Raw genomic sequence first — 22,113 nt, forward strand, 5'->3', positions numbered from 1 at the left:
TGGGGCAGGGAGGTCCAGAGGTGCTCTAGGGCCATGGGAAAGTCTTCTTCCTTCTCTACATCCAGAGGCAGAGGGAATACCTGCCTTTTGCTGCAGACTCCTGGTGCATCACCATCCACACAGGTCTGCTCAGCAGCACCCCCAAAGCCCCCTCAAGCAGCCCCCTGCAATGAAGGTCTCTGGACAGACAGAGAGGGGGATGCAGAGAGGGGAACTACTTCACACCCAAGGTCCAGATCTCCCACATCCCGGTCCAGTGCTCAACCCACCGGGCAGCATTGCCAAGCAGCTCACCCTTCTGCAGCGGCAGCTCACCCTTCTGCAGCGGCACCACGAGTGCTGTTTGCATGAGTTTTGCAGGGGTGAGTATTCATCTTAAGTTCCCAGGCTTATCTTCACTAATGTCACTTTAGACAAAACACGATTTGCATTTTAGGAACAATCAGGGGCCTGACCATGCCTCTGAATCCCTCTGTGCTAGGTCTGTACAAAAGCAAAACAGAAAGAGAGCCCTGCCTCTGGGGAGCTTACAAGCACACGTACCTCATCCGCCTCAGGAACCACCAAAACTAACAGACATCAGGGTACTCTTCCCTGAGGATGTGACTGTTGTGCAGGAGGTGTTTGGAATTAAAGGCTGCAGTCACTTACTGCAAAACAAAACACTTCAGGCTTTCCTGCCCCAGCCTGCCGCACTTAGCCAGAGACACAGTCCCAAGAAGCACAAAAGCTCACTTGAAACCCAAAGCAGCTCAGAAAAACACCTCTTCTCTTGGGACCCCAGGTGTGAAGCCTCACTGAGCCCAAGAAACCCTGAAAGGAGCAAGAAGTCAGAACAAAATAAGCCATTGAGCTCTTTCTGGTCTCCAGTTTGAGGCTTGCACTTAAACCTCCTCACTCTGTAATTAACAGCTGGTCGGCAGGAATATTCTGGCACGCACAGACCCAGACAGCGGCACAGCAAGACGAGTTCAATGCAGGTCGCCCGGACCCCAGCGAAGAGGATTCTCTGATTCGCACAGATGCTGTTCCCAAGGGGAAGTTCAGGAGGAGGCAGGGCTAACTGGGTGTGCTGGGATGGAGGAGAACCATCTCCCCAAGGGAGGGACGCATCTCCCTCTGCAAAGGTGTGGGGCCAAGCAGGCACAACTGTTTTGTCCCCTTCCCAGTGGTCACGCAGCTCTCTCCCTTCTCCTCTAAACTCTGCAGCTATGCTCCAGGTCGGGAAGGTCTCCAGGGTCCAAGGGCCCTGCCATAAAGCACCGGTGTCCTCTGTGCATCCAGGCACCCTCCAGTTATTTCCCCAGAGCAAGGAGGAACGTTGCAGGAGGGAAACCCCCCCATGGAGGACCTGCGATGTCCCAGGTTGAGCCACTGAGCCCTGTCCCTGGCCAAGCCCTTTCCCTGAGCTGCACAGAGACAATCCCCTGCTATGCCTAATGCAGATTTCAGCGCAGCGATCCCAGCGTGCTCGGGCAGCCAGCGATGATCTCATTGCCGAAGACTGGAGAGGGAGGGCTGGCTTTCACGGGGTGGTGAGCAGGGCTGGGACCTGGCTGCAGTTTGCTCGTCTGATGGATGAGAGGTGGCAGGCAAGTGACCTGGGAAAAGATGCGGTTTCGTGCCATGGTCACTGGGGGACCAGGGGACCTGCGCGCTAAGGAACGTAGGGTGTCCTCGATAGACAGCCCACACCTAAGGGATGGGTTCAGCCCATGCCACTGGGCTCAGGAGCATCTGAAACACTGCCAGGAGGTTTTGGGCAGACAGGCAAGAACAAGGCACAGAGTCACCCCTTCTCCCAGGACCGCTGTAGGACTCCGGTCCCCGTCCCTTCCTGGCCATCTGTTTGTACAGGAACAGTTAGGAAAGTTACCCTGAATTAACCACAGGTATGAAATTAACGTGGATCAATTAAACTGGATCAAATCTTTTTAACTTGCTCACCTCCTAAGCAAATTATCTGAAAAAAACCCAAAGGCCATTTAAAAATCTGACTGAACGGAGTTCAACTAATCCACTTTTAACGATAGTTTGGGTGAATTTATGCTGGTTCCCATAGGTAAACAAGCCCACTTGGTCAAAGATTCAGCCTGCCCTGAAAGCTGCAAACCAGTAGCACCGTCTCTGAACCAGCAACCCACCAGTGTCAATCTCTCCTCATCTACAAAAGCATCAGATGTAAAGCCAGAGGTAAAACGACAACCTGGATGTTCTAGCGCATGCGAAGGGGAATGGGATACGCAAAAGACGTAAACTACCACAGGGTGGAAAAAGCACAGAAAAATACACAGAAGACTTGCAGAGATGAGGGGAAAGATGTTTTGGCTGTCCTGTGGCCAGAGAGGGCAGGTGGGATGGGCCAGCCCAGTTCCTCCTGTGTTGTCGTGAGATGCCCACAGCACCCAGGGGTACCCGGTCCTGCAGAGATGCTCTCGCGGGGCTGGGGCTGCCCCCAGGCAGGGAGGACCTTGTTGGGTGCTTGTGGGAGGAGATGTGAAGCTGTGGGTGTGCAAACGTGAGGGCCTGTTTGATTCTGCTCGGCATTTCATGTGGATTACGGTGAGCCCTGACACTGCAAATAATGAGGCTGCATGGGATATCAAAGCAAATTAAAGTGAGACCGCAGACACGGCGGCTGCCTTTGACGAGCCTCCTGCCTTTTTTTATAAATATATTTAAACACTGCCTCTGCCAAAGCAAGCTTTGATCTCCCAAGGAAAGGGGCCAGAACCCTTCACTGCTTGTCTGACTTACAACTTTTAATTACTTTGCTAAGTGTGAACTCTCCTCTCAAAGCTCTGGTACACTCACGAGGCAGGGCTGCATTCAGATCTTGGATTATTCATCCTCCTTCCTCCCCCTCATCATCACTTCTCTGTGGCCTTGCGCTCCAGAGGGTAGATCTGGCTCTGATTTACGCCACTGCAAACTGGGAGTCACGCAGGCTGTGCAGCCCGCAGCCCGAGAGCTTATCTGGGCTCGGAGGACAGACCAGGCAGTAGCTGGTTTGGGGCAAGGTCTTGGTGTAGGTACAAGCCGTTGGTGAACGCCATCGGCTCTTATCAAAGCAAATGGAAGACACCAAGACCTGATTCCTCAGAAAATCTGGAGTATGGAGAGGAACGTGTGACTGGGGAAGGCCAGGAGGAAAGGAAGGAGCCTCCCTGCCTTCAGCCTTAATGCGAGGCTGAAGCAGCCATGGAGAAGGTTCCCCATTTCCAAAGGTGTGGAGATAGTGCTGGCCTTTGTCAAGCACATCAGATATTGCACAGAGCCCAGCCTGGGCTCCTCTTAACTAAGGGGCTTTCTTCCACCTCTGCCTCTGCAGCCGAGCAGCTGCCATGGCTGCGCAAAGGCTGTGCTGCCCAGGGAAGGGATGCAGGCAGGGTACAGGGGCATCAGACACCCCGAGGCAGGCTGCAAATAAATCAGGCTCTGACCAACAGGCACCCCCTTTTCCTCTCTGCATTGTCAGATTCCACCAAGGTGACATTGTGTGACGGGATGTGTCCGGGCTGGAAAGCTGTTTGCTTTTCCATTTGCCAGCTCGGCTTCTCTCAGGCCTTGTTTTATCAGCCTCTGTGGGTGAAGTCGTGAGAATTACGGGATGAAGAGGACAGAGCTGGGGATTTCCCACCGCACAACCAACAGACGAGGCAGGTTTGTACCCATGAGAAAACCTTGCCCGGTCCCGTTGCAAGGGTCAGAGCAGCTCTGCACTTTCTCTTGGGGCATCCCACGAGAAGGTCTTCTGCCTTTCTGCATCACCCTCCTCCCCCAAGGACAGGCGGAGGCACTCATAGCCACCGAAGTGTAGGGTTTGCAGGCTGCCACGACCTGTGAACGCTGATAACCTGCGATTTCTGATGCCGGAGGGAAAATAAAAACTGCAAGCAATTCCCTGAGGAGCTATATGAGGTGACGAAAGAAAAAAAAAATTATGTGCTGATCTCTGCTGTGATTAGCACTCTTTTTGGGAGCGAGTGATCACAGTGCCTGAACTGTCACGGGTCATCTGCTCACCAGCAGAGCAAAGGTCACCGCAGGCAAGCCCACCTGCCACGCAGACAGCAGAGCCAGCCCCAGGGGCACAGTCAGAGGTCCTGAGCAAGGAAGGTGCCACCTGAAGCAAGGCTGTTTTGTGGGGAAGAGAAGCAACACAAGCATGATGCCGTGGTTCTAGTCCCAGCTCTGCCACCAGCGTGCCGCACAACTGCAGCAAAGTCATTTTTGCCTCTCTGCACTTTGATTGTTCCATCTGTAAAACGGAGGAGACCAACACCTCAGGCAGAAATAAAGATGGAGCCTTTTCCAGACCAGGCACCTCCCACAAGGTCCGAACCTCACCACCAAACCCTGCGAGAGAGCAACTTGCACACAGGCCCCCCCTTCTCATCCCCTCCAGCACCACCAAAACCATCCTCCCCCCCTACACATCTGAAGCATCACACTGTACACGAATGCCGCCTCCCCCCAGGGTGCTGGGGCTCCTGTCCCCCCCCAGCTCTGCCCCCTGGCACTGATGCTCCAGCTGCTCCCTGCTGAGCCCCCCAAGCCCTTCTGGCACAAGAGCTCCCATCCGGGAGGGGTTTATGAAGCAGCTGAAGAGATGCCTCAGACAAATGTGGCTGTTCGGGCTCTTCATAAACAACAGCCACAGCCGGAGATTAAGGGCACCGTGGAGGTGACTTCCCGGGGCTGTTTACAATCCCCAAGGGAAACTTAATCAAGATATCTCGGGCAGAAGGGAGCGGGCTCAGGGTGGTGGGTTGGGCGAGGGCAGGCTGTTTCGCCTGTGCTGTGTGGGAGAGGGCTGGGGTGCAAACGGGGACCCGTGCCCCAGGGAGCAGGGGGGGGGCACCAGGGAGGGAAGGCTGCGGTGGGGGGGCAGGACGTGCTACATCCCCGTGGGGAGGGAGGTATCCACCAGTGGGGGCTGGCACCAGCGTGACCTGCAGCAGCACATGAGGAGCCATAGCCCACGGCAGACCCTGCGCCCCTGATCCATTCCCACGTGCAGGCAGGAGGATCTCCTAACCCGACCATGGCACAGTCTAGTACTGGTCCAGCCTCTGCCCACGGGGTCAGGAACACCCCCGGGCCTGGCCCCGGGCTCGGTCTGCTCTGACTTTGCTCTTATTCTTTCCCGGCTACTCCGGGAGCAAGACCAAAAGCCGGGAGGGGAACAGACAGATACTGCTTGAACTGTTTTTTCATTCAAGGGCAAAGGAAGAACTGTGACCAATGCTTCATTAAAGCAGAAGAATGGGGAAATCGCCTCTCCGACAAAGCCTCGGTTGCACAGTGGAGATAACGAGCCCAGGCTCAGACATCCCAGAGCAGAGGTCCCCCAAGGAAGGCAACAGCAGGAGCAGCTGTCAGTGCCCAGGACTTTCTTAGCCTTGCACCATTTTATCCCCACAGCTTCTGCACAACTAATTAAGGGCTCAAGTCTAATTATAGCCCTTGCTGCTTGCTCGGGTGTGAGGGGAGGGTGTGTGTGTGTGTGTGTAGGAGCAGGGAAGGAGGCCATGAAGCGATGCTGTTCAGGGCACCCTGGGTATCTGGAGGGATAAAGAAGAGTGTCAGGATCTCCAGCAGTGAGGAAAGCCAGCTCTAAATTAGGTTACTGCATCTCATTTTTAAAGCAGGTTAGCTGGCAGGGAGACAATCCCTCCCTGCTGGGGCAGATGCGAGTGCCAGGCAATTACATCATGGCCTCAGCCCCTGCTTGCAGCAAACGTTTCTAGCAATTGTGGCTGCAGGGTGAGGGGGGAAAGAGCTTGAACGTGACCTGAGCGGAGCCGAGGGCACCGACACATGACTGGGCTGGCCTGTGGCAAAGGGAGCTGTTTTGGTAGGAGGCAGCAGCAAACGCATGACGTGATTGCCAGGAGCGGTTCAGCCTTGCACCCGCAGCAACAAATTCACCCCTGGATGAATCAAGCCTAACTTTATCAGGTTTCCAAACGCCTGCCTGTCAGCGGCTCTGCCTGCCTGCCCATGCACGGCCACCTTGGCGTGATCTGCTCCCAGTTTCTGCCTCGAGCATTGCCTCTCCCTCCATATGCCCATAGCCAGAGACAGCAGAGCCTGCCCCAGCCTGCTGAGAGGCGGCTGCTCTGTTTGCAGAAGGGATATGCTCTGTTCGGCGCATGGAGGTGTTAACCCTCAACTCCCTGGGACCTTGAAACCCGTACCCCAGGAAGCAGCTGTGGGTCCAGGGCCAAAGGATGGCCCAGCGAGCCCTGGATGCTCCCCTGAATGGAGAGAGCAGCCCTTTGCCTCGGTGTAAGTGTCAGCCTGTAGCCCTGGAGAGGGCTTAAACACCACCGTCGCTTTTGGGCGGGCAGGAGAAGACCCCACATTTTCCCACTCTCTACCATAACCACAGATGCGTCATTCCTCCCTGTTCTGTGCAAATACCTTTCCCTCATGCAAGTACAGATCTCTCTTTAATGACAAGGTGTTATTAATCCTGCTGGATAGACGGGAAAGCATCACAAAGGGGCAGTAACTTTTCACATGTCAACACACCCAGAGACAGGCCCAGGGGGGCTGGAGCGGAGATGCTTGCTGGCAGTGCTGACCCCAGATACTCCTGACCAGCCCCAGCACTGTGGCAGGGGCCCCGGGGGCTCCTTACCTTCATTCCTCCGGTTGTTGAGCTGGTTGAACTGCTCCGTGAACTCCGTCAGTGACTCCTCGATGGTCTCCGTTCGCGGAACTGAGAGTGAAAACCTCCGCTTGAAGTTTTTCATCCTGTTCATTTTACCTTGTCCTGCGAGGGACGGCAGAGCCCTGCAGGGAAGGGGAGAGAGCAGGCTGAGAGGGCTGGATGATACATGGGACGGTCCCCCAGCCCCACAGCTCCTGCTCTTTGGGGCTGGCAGCACCCCAACCCGAATTTCCCCTGCTGGGGATCTGCAGGGGTCCCTGGGGGCACCCTCTTCTCCGAGGCACCACTGCTGTGTCAGAGCAAAAGAGGAGCCTTGTGGTCACCAGGGGAATTGGGCTCCTCATGTCCTGAAGGGCTGACCGTGGCCAAGAGGTGCAGGGGGCTTTTTCTGAGCTAGTTATCGGAGATGAGCCCAGGCCAGGGCTGTGCACATTGAATCACGAGTACCAACACAGGCTGCGTCTTGCAGCATCCTTGGAAACTCCAGGAATGTCTGAGACAGGGAAAAGCAGGGCAGAAATAGAAGGAAAGCAAGAAAGGGTAAACAGCGACGGAAAAGATTCAATACCACATTCTTCTCTGTACAAAGAGGCACCCCTGCCCTGGCACTTGGGTCTCTGCTCTGCCCTTGCAGGAAAGACTTCCTGAGCCAGCAGCAAAATCCTGAGCGGAGCCAGTACCAGCCGGGGGGATCCCCAAGAGCCACAGCGAGGGGAGATGCTTTGAGCTCACAGCTTGCTCATAAGCTCTTGAATGACTCATCCTGTATGGGCATTAGAATCGCCTTAGCCAGGGATCTGATTAAAGCAATAAACCCCTTAAACGAAGAAAACCCTCAAGGGGCACATGGCAAAGTGTGCTGAGTGTGAGCAGCCACGCGAGCAGGCTGAGGGACCTGGCTGTGGGCATCTCGGAGCCACACGCTGCTTTGCCTTCTTACCTGGGCTCTTGACGGGCCTGTCTGTAGCTCAGCAGTGCGGATGGCACCGGGCTGCAAGAGCTGTCTGCGCATCCTTTGGTCTTTAGCACCAGCCCTGCTGCCCTCAGGCGTTATTCCTCCCGCCCCTTCCAGTGCCAGGCTCCAGGAGGTTTGGGTCTGTCTCTCTCCCCTTCCCAGTCTGATGAGTGTAGGGCTGCTCATCCACCAGCCTTTACCCTCTCAACGCTAACCTCTACGGCAGGGTTTTTCCATTAACAGCACTGGGTTCCTCTAGCACTACTCTCACCCACCAGCCCAAGGGGGAAAATCATCCCTTGGTACCAAACAGGCACCAAAAGCTACACAGAACGGTTCTTTCCTGCACCAACACACACATCCTGCGACTGCTCCTGCATCCCTAGAGCAGGTCGGCCCTCCTCCTCCTGGGTGTCCCTGCTACAGCTGAACAGCCCTCTCCTCTGGCTCTCCCCACTCCCCCCCCACCCGGCCCCCTCGGGGGCTTATCAGCACAAACAAACGGTGATCACATTCCAGACTGATGCGATCAGACACAGCATCCGGGAGCTAATGCATCACGTCGCCAGGGCAACGGGAACACTTGGGTTGACATGCCTGCATCTGAAAGCTTAAAAGATTATCCGTCAGCAATATAAACACTCCGTTTGGGTGTCTGCCACGCTCTGCTGTGAGGTGTGGCACCCTGCTGTGGGTGCAATCCCCTGAAAATCCCTGGGATTCACCTGGATCCTGGGGACTCACACCCCTCAACCATCCCCACTGGTCTCCCACCTTTAATGCTGCAAAAACCTAAAGCTGAAGGCTTGCCGGTGAGGATGCCTGCGTACCTGGAATCAGGGTTCCAGTATTTGGCTGCGGGTGGGAAGGGAGGCTGCTTTGAGTTGCAAATCGAGGCAGGAGGATGCAAGACACATCCACTTCGGCTTCAGACATTTAAATGTTTTCTCAGCACTACAGAAACATGCTTTGACAACAAAGATGCTGGCAGTAGTGGATGCTGCGTTAACAAAGTCTCCACGCTGGTGCTTTCCTCATGGCCAAGAATAAAATCTCCAAACAGTGCTGTTCTTTCTGAAGGGAAGGCAAAGCTTGACACTGGCTTTGGAGACCATTTTCCCAGCCATGGCTCTGATCTGGCTCCCTACCTTGCACGCTAAGCAAGTCTGAACTGAGGTACTGCTGGTGCGTGGAAATGCCGCTAGTGTTGCAGGCACCCAAGGAACCAACTCGACCTGAAGTGTTTCGCTCCAGCTGTGCATGCTGACACTGCTAAAGTGGCACTAATAAAAGTTACAGAGGCTCCTGTGCTATGCACTGTTTTACTCCCCAACAGGAAACAGGAGCTCAGGGGAAATCCGTGATGCTCCCAGCAGGTACAATCAGAGGCTCAAACAAAAGGCAATCTTTCCACACTAATGTTCAGATAAGCCCTCGTGATTATTCTTTCAGATGAGAGCCTAAGCAAGTTCCCACGCAATGCATCTCTGGTGAAGGTTAAAATAATGAACTGCACCCTGGTAGCATCCCGAGCAATGCTTGCACATGTCCATACCACAGCAAGTGCAAGGACACGCTGGCAGCAGCAAGTGCTGCAATTATCTGACTTCAAATCCACTTGAAGGCATCAGGCTGCCCTCACCAGAAACTGGCAGGGAAGAGAGAAAGAGTCGCATGAGATTGCCCCTCGCCAGTCCCCCCAGATGCTTAAATCACAGCTTGGAGAGGAAGGCTCGCGTTTCAAGAGAGATTCAGCAGTGCTGTGCACCCCTAACAGTGGATGAAAGAAGCGTATCTAACTCCTGGTAACACACGTGCAGCACCAAGGAGGACAGATCCCAATATGAGCACCATCCCCTTTCCTGCCCTTTTGGAATGGCACCCTGCCTGGGACCGGGAGGGACTGGGCTGGAGGGCTGAGGGCTGCTGCAGAGCTGCTCAGCCCCCCCCCCCCCATCCTGCCCTGCCCAAAGGACAGCAGTCACCCCACTGTGCTGGGGACAAAGTCCCACCCTGGTAGGGAGCGGTACATGATGGTCAGGACAGCAAGCCACACCGCAGGACCAGAAGGTCACAGGAAGGTGCTCAGCGTGAGCTGCTGAGCAATTCCTGCTCTGACAATCTCCCACCAAGCCAGCCCATAACCTCCAGAAGCGCCCTTGACTCCAGGACGGGGAAAGATACAGGGAATGTAGAATATACTCCATCTTCAGGTGAGTGAGGCAGCAGATCAGGGGAAGCGGTCCTTCCATCTCCCTCCCTGTCCACTCACCCTCCTCAAAACAGGGCAGATGGTTTGTTTAGAAGGCAAACAGCTTTGCAGCGACAAAAATTTGTGCTCCACAAATTGCAGTCCAAATCCTTCCCTCCCTTGCTACCTACCGGAGTGCCAGCAGCTACAGGCTGCTAAATATAAACGCTCTCGGAGAGGAAGTGGGGTGGGGGTAAAAATAGCACCGACATCGCCAGCTACCTCGCCTGCTATGCACAAGCCTGCCCTGTACTCGTTATCTTTATGGATCCCTGCAATTGTGGCTGTTTTTTCCAGTTAGACATAGACCTACTTGGCATCTGGTGATGGAGTTCACGTTAAAGTGTTTGTCAGCTGGAATTTATGGGACTGTTCTTGTCCTCAGCCCTACACTCCTCCCAGAGAGGCATTTTTCCTGCCCTGACTGGCCATTTGGATCCAGGTGCCCTTAAAGGTGGGATTTGCTCCCCTCCCGCAAGGACAGCATCCAGCAACCCGCACGCTGGAAGGCTGCGGCACATCACCTGGGGCAGAAGCGTGGGGTCCCTGGCGGGCACCCCTCCCTGCACACTGCTCTGGGCAGCACCCCGGAGTGCGAGGGGCTTCGTCCACCCTCCGGCTGCATTTCTTCTGAGGGAAGGTGCTCCCTTTTACAGCTAAACACAGCAGCCCAGCCCTCTCCCCTGGCAGGGATTTCAAAGGAAGAATTGCTAGCGACTGCCTTTTGTTTTCCACCACGTTTAGTGTACTAAAGGAAGTGGAGGCATTTATTGACATTCTGAGAGAAGGTGACACTTGCTAAGCAAAGCAATGACATCACTTGTTTTACAACCTGAAGGATCTTGAAGGGAACCACAGCAACCCCTGAACTGCAGTCATCCCTGGGATGGAAGCAGTCGGCTGATTAACAACAGGCAGAAACATGACGCTGCACGGTAGGACATGAAGGGGAAGAAGCAGTCTAAAATGGCAATAAAGAATTTAGGCATCAACAGGCAAAAATGAAATCACTCAGGCTGGAATTTGGCCAAGGAACAGGGATTAAAGCCAGCAGTGTGAATGATCTGCATTTACTGTCAGATAGTAAATACTTGGCTAAAACACTTCAAAGAGCCCAAAGCTGAATCCCGTCAGGAAAGCTCATCACATGATCAAGACAAGATGTTAACGATTCTTTAAACACTGCATTCAAAGCTGTATGTGCTGCACTAGCAATAACTGCGCTCACTCTTTTTCAGTGAAGTATTCCCACAGGCATCTGGGCTGTGACTATCCACATTAATCTCTTGCATTTGTACAGCAAAACCCACTGGCTCTCTGCTGTGGAATTCGGAGACAGGTATTTTAGGCACAGACAAGCCATCATCAACGTATGAAACTGTCCCCTTTCTCCTTCAGCATACTGCATGGGCTTGGAAGCAAGGCTTTCCAGCAATAACCACTTCATTGCTTTTCACAAATGATAAGTGGCTCCATTTTTTTCTTACCATTTTAACAGACTCCTGTCCCCATTTCCCAGCTGAAAGGGTAGAAGGGCTGGGAGGGAAGAGTATGCTTTTTTTAAGCCTTTTTTTTTTTTTTTTTTTATCCCCAGAGAGATTAACAGTTGTGTTTACGAGGCAAAATGAACAGAGCTATTCAGCAGTTAGGGCTCATGCTTCTGGCTGTTAGGTGGCATTGATTCACTCCTGCAAGTATCAGAAAAATGGTGAATTCCGCTCGTAAAGCCTTATTTGCTCCGCAAACACAGCTATCATGCGACGCCGCATGTGGCTACAGGGCTAAACAAAAAACCAATGGAGGCACCAGTTGAATACATCGCCAGGCATGGAGGCAGAAGTCAGACCCGACAGGAGCTCACCAGTGCAGCCCGTGTGCCGAGGCAAAGTTGCACCAGCTGCCAAGACCAGGGCGTGCAGGCGACGGGAGAGACTTCGCCCCCTCCACGGCACACGCTCCTGTGCAACCCTGAGCTCAGCACGACCCGAGTTCCTCCTCCACTCTGCATTTCCTCAGCAGGGCCACCGCCGGGTCCTCAGGGGGCATACAGAGGGGGGCAGGGATGACCCTAACATACACCAGGGGCAATGCTGAATTTTCTGCAGCAGCTGGGAATCCTACCAGGGCAAGGGCGGAGGGGCAGGGAAGGATATCAGCCCCTGACCACCAAATGAACGTCTCCCCCGCTGCTCAGCTGTTGGCATGAAATCCTCCCTGGGGTAACAAGCCCCCAGCCGCTCCCTCCCCATGGCAGATGCTGCGAAGCCGCCTGGGCGATTAGCTCAGACGGACAGAGGCTGCTCCGAGCTGCGGTGAGGACCGGCATGGCCCCGCAGAGCTGGGGCTGCATCCCGCTCAGCCCTGGGATGGGCAGCCGGTCCTCCCCGTCAGACAGAGTGGTTTGCAGCAATTACTCTCCCCGAAAGGTGAGAGCGATAAAGGGAGAGGGCAAGTGGCCTCTCCTCCCTCCACGTTTGCCTCCTGCCACGCTCAGCCCTGCTGTTCAGGGGGGCTGGCATTTCCCTGCTACCGAGGGAGCAAAGCCCCTGCCAGGAGGCCAAGATCCTGCAGGGAAGGGAGCGCAATCAATTCCCATTAATCTACAGGAGCCCTGTAGCAAACAGCAAGATCATCATCCCAGGGCAGTGGCTGTGCTAGGCGTGATTGAAAAGAGAACTTGGGGTCCCCAGGGAGTCGGTCCATCCTCACGCTGCAGATTTTTTTCTCCTGTACTACTGGCTTCTATGATTACAACAAATGCAGTGCACCAGGAACGTGATTACGGCAGCCAGGAGGTTGCTGTCCTCCCTTCTCATGTCTGCAGTTCAGAGAAGGCTTGGGAGGAAAGATGATCCCGTAGCAAATGTGTAAGACTGGCTCCCGCCCCGGTTCTGACCCTCTCAGCATGCCTCAGTTTCCCCAGCTATAAATCAAGAACGATGACGCATCCTTCCTCTCTTCCAGTTTGTTTGTATTTTCCTCAGCTGTGAGATCCTTGCAGGCAGAAGCCTGGTTTGTGGGGTGTAGAACCCTCAGTGGGAGCGTTGCAATTACTTTGGCCCGTTGTTGTTAAGAGACGATGACACAGGTAAAGCACAAGCCACACCGGGCACATACAGACCACTCAGACAGACATGAAGATAGCCTGGGAAGGGTGAACGCTGTGGAAAAAAAACTTCCTGCAAGCCCAGCCTTTGGGGACTACATAACCTGTATTTGATGCATGGATGACAGTGGGAAGGAAAGCCGTTTTGCTGGATGCGCCTTTCTGCTCTCGTTTGTCCCAACCCTGACAATGAGCCCAGTAACAAGAGCACACAAAGAAGGTTTGTTCTGCCTTTGTATATTTTGCCTTTCTCTGTGTCCACAGCCCTGTGCGGTGCAGTCAGCAGTTCTCACTTGGCTCTTCTCTTCCCAGCCCTTGGTGAGATCAGGGCAGCACCAAGGAAGGCATTAAAATGACGGTCATTATTCCAGCAGCCTCAAAACACTAGGCACTTATTCCACAGCCGATGCTAACCTGAGAAAAGTGTCCAGTGTTCGGCTGGAACAACAACTGACTGCTAATAGCCAGTTTGTCCACCACAGACACGCCAGTCACGGGTGGGAGCTCAGTGCTCACACTGTCTGCTGCGCCGAGCTGCCCTGAAGGTGGTCGTGTCAGTGCTTCTATGGTACGTTCATCACTTTCAGCGGATGCACGGTCCAGACTCGCAGCCGCTGTAGATCAGTGGATCCCCTGCTCCAACCCATCCATCACGGCTGGTTTGCACCAGGAGGGCAGGCAGCAGGAAATGAGTCTCAGCAAAAGTGCACGACTCTTTCCCCCTGCAGCCCAACACAACCGCTTCTGGCTCCGAGACAGACACTCCCTTTGATACTCAATTTTGCTATGGCAGCTATCTAAGATTGAGACTTAATTTACGGTCGCTCAGGAGTTCAGGGCACGTGTCCCGCTGGCAGTGCTCATCGTGACGATAGCACTGCCTCGCTTATACGGCGCTGCTAGACCATGATCCAGGAGACCTGGGCTGTAGTGTGATGCCTGGGAACAAAGAGCCGTGCTGGGGCTGCCGAGGCAGCAGCCCTTTACAGCTCAGGTATGCTCCCAGAGGTGCTGCCGATGGGCTGCGTGATATTTAGACATTCTCCCCCCTCTTCCATGACTCACTTTCTCCTTGCATCCTTTTATTACACCGTGGGCATGTCCTTCACAACAAGCATTGCACGATGTGCATACCGAGCTTCCAGCACAGTGAGCAGCTACTGCAATATCAACACAAGTAATTACTGAAGAGGAACATTACTAGCAAAAGCCAGCCTGGTCCTCGCCTTTTATGACACTCAACTGATTGTTGATTGACAATTAACTAACACAATCCAAGCCGCATCCCAAAACAGATTGGCAATTCCTGCCACAGGGACCTTGCTGCAAAGCCTGCCTGCTCCTCTCGAGCCCCCTGGAGACCTGATGTCCTGTGCTGCCCTCTCCCAGCGTCACCTCCCTGTCACCTGGCTGTCATGTCACACCCCAAAAGTGCCAGAGGCTCTTGAATATACAAGCACAACCAAGAAAGTGTTCATGGATCCTGCCGAATTGAAGACACTCCAAAAAGAGAAACCGGACCCCGTCATCCCTGCAGCTGGTGGCCAGCGTTCCCAGGTGGCTGGGAGAGACAGCGAAGAGGGTGCCAGCTTCCAGCTGCCAAAGAAAGTCATTCTCAGGAACACAAAGCCTCTTACTTTCTCTCCCAGGAGTGTTTAACATGTGGCTGAGGCTGTCAGCACCGGCCCTTCCCTTTACTACGGGGTGGGAAGGATGATCCACGTTACAGGAGAAGACCCCTGGTGCAGGAGAGACCAAGTCCCACCGAGCCTCTCCCCCAGCACATCTGCAGCTCCATCCCGCCGGATAAAGCTGTGCAATGCTGTCATCCAAACCCTCACGCAGCACGGGGTATGTAGGGTCTGCTGCCTTCTTAATTGCTATTTTCTTTCCTCCTTTTCCTTTTTTTTTTTTTTTTTTTTTTTTAAATTAGAGCTTTTGTTCTTTCCCCAGCCCACACAGAGCTCCCAGAGCCGCAAGCTTGCCTGCGATTGCTGCACAGACAAGAGCCCACCGAAAGCCAGGATCCACTTTCCCTGCAGTGGTCAGGAGGCGCCAGGAGAGGTTGTTTCCCTCTCTCTTTAACAGAAAATACTGGAATTTTCCTCCTGTGACCCATGATTTCATCTTCCACCCAAGGGCTCTCTTTCTGGCGTGTGAGATCAAGGCTGAAAGGAAGGTATCAGTGCAAAATGAGGGCTGGGGGTAATAATTTCTTCAGCAGTGTGGAAGGCAGACACAGGAGTCAGCCTTGACCTGCTGCCCAGGGGTATGATCACAGCTCAGCTGGCATCACGATGCCTCAGCTCCGCAGGGACAGCTGAGCAGAGGGATCACACAGCCCTGCTGCCCGGGTCCCCTTTCTGAAAGCATTCCTAGGGAGGGTATTTAAAGAAACAGAAAATACACCCTGTACACCCGATAGTCGTGTGGAATTTGTGAAATGCAGCTACCTCTGGTGCAAAAAAAAGGAGGGGGGCAGCAACCAGTGCACAACAAAAAGGTGAAGGGAACAAATGAAATCCAGATCCTCACGAAAAGTCTTGCCAGAGGGACCCTGGTATCAAAGGATCTTGACAGGACCGAATTTCCCAGAAAAAACAGAAAACAGTTTTAATATAAACAGAAGCACAACATTTATAAGAAGTAGCACCACCACAAGCACTCAAAGCAATTTAGAGCTCGGCTCTTTGCCACACATTTTCTAGGAGACTAGAAATGCAAGGAGTCCAGCTTGCCTTGTCCTACCCAGATAGAACACACTTAAAACAGAGACCTCTGCCAGTTCTGCTCCACAACCTGTAGATACCTGGATTCCCATGCCACCCAGCCCTGGCAATGGCAGTAGGAGCTGGAGCGACTGTACAAACAACAACGTCATACGGGATTCATGCTCCTTCCTCCCCCAGCAAGCTCCCAGTTCAGATCCAGCAGCTCCTTGGAGCCGACACAGCTGCTAAACCAGCCCCCACTGCCCTCGGACAGATCCTTCTGCAGCAAGTGGAAAAGCCCAGAATGAAAGGGGACGGTGTTCCTGACCTACTTCTCCCCACTCCAGCAGAGTTTACAGTACCAGCTACGGACTGGGTTTCTCCCCAGGACCGCGCTCCGGAGCAGCAGTACCACTGCTTGGCATTAGGCACATAAAACTCTTTGCAGCAGGGTTTCAAATCTGTTTTATTTAAAGCTCTGGAATAGTCACATGGTAGGAAGGTGGTGAGCAAACACTACAAGTCTATTTCCCTGGCAAGGATTGCACTAATCCGGTATTTAATCTTAAACCAGTTGTGCACCCATCCTTGGAGGGCTTTGCGCACGTGTGTGTGTGTGTGTGTGTGTATTTTTCCCTCAGATGTGAGGGAAATGCAGCCACACAGGCAGGGAGCTGCCACACAGGTAGGGAGCATGACAAGCCAACGCTTGAGGAATCGGAGGATTTCAAAGCACAGCACAAACTGTAATTACTTTTGGCATCCCCCTCTCCCCCACAACGCAGAGAGCAACGCTGCGATATCTTTTATCCAGACCCTTCCTTATCACGATTAGCGCAGCGGGGCTTAGAGCCCCAGCCAGGGGTGAGATGTGCAGGTGGGCATCCATGTGATCTTTCTGGCTTGGCTTTGCTTCCCAGATCCAGAGCCCACACCTCATCCTCGCGATGAGAGAAAGGATTGCTCCAGTAAGCTGCTGTCAAGGCTGGAGGAAGGCAGAAGATTTAAAAAGCCTCCTGAGCCAAGAGGCGGCTGCCAGGGATCCCAGTGTGATAAGAGCACTGTTTTGAGGCAGCGAACTCGGCAAGGGCTCTGTGTTGCTGCCTAGTAGATGCCAGGCTTTGAGACACCCTTGCACCAGCACGAGCAGTCTGCAGCGATGGTTCCCCCTCGCCCCTGGCCCGCGCACGTGCTGCACCTCGAAGGCTGAGAGCACTTTGCCTCCCCCGGGGGGACGCACGGCTTGTGCCCTGCTGCTGCAAACTCTTCAAGCTGTTCCTGCACAGACGGATTTCACCTGCTCTCCTGCCCCCCACGCTCTCTCCCCTCTCAACGTTCAAGTTTTTCTCCCTAATCTGAAGGGAGCCAAGTGCCCCTGCCATTCCTTCCCTGGCTTCTCAGATCTCGGCGCCGATACCGCTGCCAGCAACACTACACGCCGTATTTCTGCACATGAAGCATTTCCACTCTGCAAAGAGCCAGGGGTTGGGCAACACGGTGAAAACCAGACATTGTCTGGGCCACCTGCAGGGAAGGAATAATGCAGAAACAAACAGCAAAAGGGATTTTCACAGTAGCAAGTGCCTCAGAGAGCAAGTAGTGAAAGCAAATGAAGCGGATTCTCAAACAGTCCTTCTCCACTTAGGATTCGACTAGCACAACCGACATTAACTGAGGGGTTCCCCTTGTATACAGCAGCTCCTGAGATCTGGGGGTTGCCAACCAGCTTGGGCATGTGCCCTACACAGCGAAAATTTCCTCCGTAACTGTCCTGCCTCATCCATCAGCTTCCTTAGAAAAAGCTGGGAGAGCAGAAAGACAGGAGGCTGGCCTGAGATGCAGAGACATTTCTTCCCCTTTACTCCTGCCATCCTCTGGTGTACCTCCATCCCCCTGGGCTGCCCAGGACACGGATGTGCTTGCACATCAGACTGTCCTATGTCCGTGCTGAATCTCCTCTTCTCAGAAAGCTGTTTATCAGGTATTTTGTACCAGCAGCACCATTTTCCTTAAGTACAGGGATGCTACAAGGAGGCTGTGGGATTGCCCAAGAGCCCAGCCCAGGCACTGTGATGGTGCAAGCTCTCCAGGATCCAAAACCTAGTGAGATGCTGCCTTCCAGGAAACCTCTGTTCCCGAGAGAGCAGCACATGCTTGCAGGGCATCCTCAGCCATCCTTCCGCACTGCCTGGAGACACCGACCTCCCTAACAGCCTCACCCCACCACAGCTAAGCACCACCGCGACTATGACATTTTCATGTTAAACCAAACATGGACACAACCGGCTATCAAATAGAGATATCCCAGACGAAACATGTATAAACAGATTAAGCACGCCTCAGTGCCTGCAAAGCTCTGCTCACTTCCCTATGGAGGGCAACATTTCATGCATATCTGGGAACCCGGCAAGCGCACACTGTTTAGATAAACCTTGTTCCTTGTTAAACTGTAAATAACATCTGTTTCACCAAGCCAAACCAAGCCCCAGCTCACTGCTCAGTGTCCTGAAAGTTGCAATGTCAGTCATGGGAATGGCAGACAAAGCAAGTCTATTTGGTGGGTTTTAAAGTAAAGAATTTACCTCTTTTTTAAAAAAAAAAAAACAACTCATTTTTCCATTTCTCTCTCCCCTCCCAACCCACCTTCCCCCCTACGCTTTAAAAACTATCGCAACTCTCCTGGCACACTGGTTGAGTCCCCCACACAGCTGCCCGCAGCTCTGGCGTCCTTGACAAGCTAGATGGTTTCTGCCCAAGCCGTGGGAACTGGGGGAGATAACAGAGCCCAGCACGAGATAACCAGAGCGAAAGAGAGCAAGGGAGAGCGATCTCTCACAGGGAAACACGTGGTCGGACTCACCAGCCCCTGGACACGGTCAGGAAGAGATAGATGCTGGGCTGCATCACGCATTGACCCGTAGCCTGCAGTCCACTGCCCTTTTGTAAGCCATCAGAAGCACGTCTGGAAATAATTTCAAATATAAAACCCCACCCCCCCAATCAAAACGCAGATGTATTTCCATGTGGTTTTCAGTAACAGGCCACGAGAGTCAAGGAGACTTAAAGCTCAGAAAGCGAGATGAAAAGGGAATACATCAAGCAGGGCTGTTCAAAGCTCGCTGGGTTGCATTCAATTCTGCTCCTCTCCTGCCTCGCGAGCCGATTAGCTGTATGCTTCATAGGAAACACTCAAGATAAGAAAGGATTATAATCCTGAGACCCAAAGAGACGAGAGATTTGGCCTGTGTTCACACAGCAGAGCATCAGTTGAGCCGAGGTTCCCCCCCCCCCCCGAATTCTTATCTGGTTTAATACTGGTGGGGTTGCTTGCACACACTGCAACTAGCTGCACTCGCAATGGTACTATCATAGTGCAATTAGTTGCACAATTAATCATTAATAAGGAGGGACTGAAAGGGATTAAGTGCTTAAATAGAACACATGCTGTTAATGGTAATTTATAAAAACACGCCTTCTCCCCCAGATACGGTGTGGTGTTTTCCTGGAATTAAAATTACGCAGTCGGACCTTTTCTCTGCACCTCCTGCACCGAGGAAGCGCCCGCTCCCAGCGCTGCACAGCTGCAGCGGGGGGCTGAGAGGAATCCAACGGCACCGCTGCACGCCCCAGCCACGGCTCTCCAGGGGCAGGGCAGCAACAAGCGATGGGAAAGGTCCTCGCTGCCACTGCGCTTTCCAGGGGCTTTGAGAGCTACTGCTAAAGCAGGAGGATCACGGTGGAAAGGAGGAACGTGAAGGTGGTACTGGGAGGTGTGTGCTTTGTTTACATTAAACGAAGTAGGATGCTTCGTTTAATGGAGAGAGAAGTTTGGGGACACAGAGGCACTCTTTACATTTTTAATTGTCTTTTGGACGAGACACAAAATAACGCCTGGGTATGGTGAAAAAGAGCATTAAAACCACTAGTCCTGCCTCCTCCTCAGACTCCCAGGCAGCAAATGTTGCTTCTCTGTCCCACACGCACCGATTTACACTGCAAGTGGTGTTTGCAAATCCCTGCCTAAAAGCCCAGGTGCCACCAGACCATCCGCAGCCTTTCCGGAGCTTTCCAAAGAGCAGAAATGGCTCTGAGGTGCCTGGTCAATGCAAGGGCTGCGGGGCTCATGCTACCACTCCTGCTGCTTCAGGTCCCTGTGTCCCTGTCCCCAGCTACAGGCATAGCAGCAGCTCTCGATGCTGACGATGATGTCTGATGGCCCCAACAGCCCATCCTCCCCCACCTCAGACCCACGTCAGAGAAGTTTTCTGCCTTGAATCCAAAACCAAACCGGCGGAAAAACAAACCCCTCGGCTCCTCTGACCAGGGCAGTCTGAGGTATCCCTTAGAGGTTTCTTGCCTCGACCACACAAGCCTACAGTGAGACTTGGCCGCACGGAGGTTTCCTCTGCACTGGGCAGCATTTCAGATTCCAGTTCTTCCTCAAAAAAGAAAATATGCCAGCTGACGTACTAAGGCACTGCACAGGTTCTTTCCCTGCTCTGTCTGAAGCTGCTGTGAGGGGTGACGTGGGCTTTGCGCTGTCCCCCAGCTCCCACAGACCCCTAATGACATGCAGCTCTGCTCAGCACACCCATCCCTGGTGGGCCATGGGGACCAACCCCATCGCATCCTGCGCTGGAGGCGCCTGCAGCCCGTGGCACTCCAGTCTGGCACTGCTGGCAGAGCAGCTCCTCGCTTGTGCCGAACCTGCTCCCGGGACAAACAGAGGCTTTCAGTCTCCAGACTTTCTAATTCACCTCCTCTGGCCAGTGCCTTGCTCAGGAAACACGCAATCTCAATGCCTTTATTGTAGGGGCAGATTGCGAGGGCTCCAAAGGCTCGCCCCTAGATGTGGTCTTCTTCAAGCAGGACAGGGAACATTGGCAGACCTGCAAAAGAGGTCCTCCTCGCAGCCACGGTTCGGGATGTAGCTGTTCCCTGTTCTGGGCTAACACTGGCCTTCAGTCCCCTAACTGCAAGCACGAAAAGCAAACAGCACGCAGAGGTGTCCGGCCACAGGCTGACTGCGAGCCTGATGGGCAGGGCTGTAGTCAGATACCACGACGACGAGCAAAATACAAAGGACAGATAAGAAAAGGCTGCTATTTGTGGGACATGGTTTGTTCCTGACTGCCTGTGCTTCCTGCATCCTGTGGCACGGTGATTACTGTGCAGTAATCGGTTAATAATTACAAGCTGACCAACCCTCGGGAATATCTGTAGCAGGAGCAATATACACTTTAGGCTGAATGCAGATTTTCCTTACTGCTTCTTCCCCCTTGCGCTTCAATTGCTGCTCCAATCTGAGGCATGGAGAACAGATGCCAGGAAGGTTATTGTGCCTACAGTAACACAGAATCAGTTCCTCGCCCTTCTGTGATCACTGTTCGCTCAAGGATAGCCAAGCATCTCACGAAGACCAACCGTACTCCAGCCTAGCTGTGAATTTGGCTATTATCCCCCCAGTTCCAAGATGGGAAGTACAGAACTGCAGAGATGGGATGGGACTAGCCCAAGGTCGAACAGCGAGCCAATGGCACGGCCAGGAAAACTCCAGGAGATCTGGCCCCGGATCCTACCTCCAGATCACTACCGCAGCACCTCGTCCTGTGGTCTGTCGTTTACAGATCGCTGCTGCCCAGATCTACTGTATCAGGACTGGATCTTGAGTTTCTGAGGCTCTCTAGCAGGCCACTGGCGATGCTGGTACAGCAGAAACGAGTGGCAGTTTCTAGTTCTCTGCGTTTTCTTGGGTGGCAGCAGAGATGAGACAAGCACACATTACAGAAGAGATCCTACTACAAAACTAGAGAGGATTTGTGGCACTCACAGCCTCGGCTGGTGACAAAACTGCCGTGTCTGGGGCTGCTGACTTCAGCCAAGCAATGCTGATTTACACCACTTGAGAATCTGGTAAAGGCAGGCAGAAAGTAGGATTTAACCCACCTACCAACAGGGGCAGATGCAATAGCAGGATGCGTTTTCTGGGTGAAAAGCGATCGCTTCAGCTGCTATTATACTCTTCAAACCAGATTTTTAGAATCCAAAATAAATTTAAAAAAAAAAAAAACACAAACCCAACCCAAAGTGCTACTGAAGATCTCCATAGGTCCCTGGTTGCATCTTTAGGTATCTATAGATTAGCAGCACATGCTGCAGCACAGGCTTGGTACATGAGCTGCCAGCCTAAGAGGCTTTCCACCAAATAATTCAAGGCATGCTAGAAGGCATAAAACCAAGCTCCAGGTGATGTTCCATGCTGGAATACAGAAAAAATCCAACACTGATGAATTTATATGCCTGTGCATGTTCACAAAAACAGAGTTAAAGCTCCCGTTCATAAACCTTGTCAGATTTAGCAACTAAAAAAAGATACAGCTTCAAGTGTGGGCAGTGCTGGGAAAAAGT

The 22,113-nt window shown here is 53.2% G+C and overlaps 1 protein-coding gene across 2 annotated transcripts in view; it reads right to left on the reverse strand.

Moving 5' to 3' along the window:
* Positions 1 to 22,113, reverse strand: part of CDK18 (cyclin dependent kinase 18) — a 40,215-nt gene that overhangs the window by 12,488 nt on the left and 5,614 nt on the right. The window contains exons 1-2 of one of the 2 annotated variants that reach the window (XM_040616575.1): positions 18,566 to 18,809; positions 6,650 to 6,804 (exon numbers count right to left, since the gene is read on the reverse strand). In XM_040616575.1, the coding sequence (XP_040472509.1) occupies positions 6,650 to 6,804; positions 18,566 to 18,609 (199 nt within the window). In that variant the 5' untranslated portion in view covers positions 18,610 to 18,809. Of the gene's footprint in view, positions 1 to 6,649; positions 6,805 to 18,565; positions 18,810 to 22,113 lie in introns of those variants that run through there. The other variant, XM_040616576.1, reaches the window with a different exon arrangement.

This window comes from Falco naumanni, chromosome 17 (genome assembly GCF_017639655.2).
Source record: "Falco naumanni isolate bFalNau1 chromosome 17, bFalNau1.pat, whole genome shotgun sequence".
In the NCBI taxonomy this organism is placed as follows: Eukaryota; Metazoa; Chordata; class Aves; order Falconiformes; family Falconidae; genus Falco; species Falco naumanni.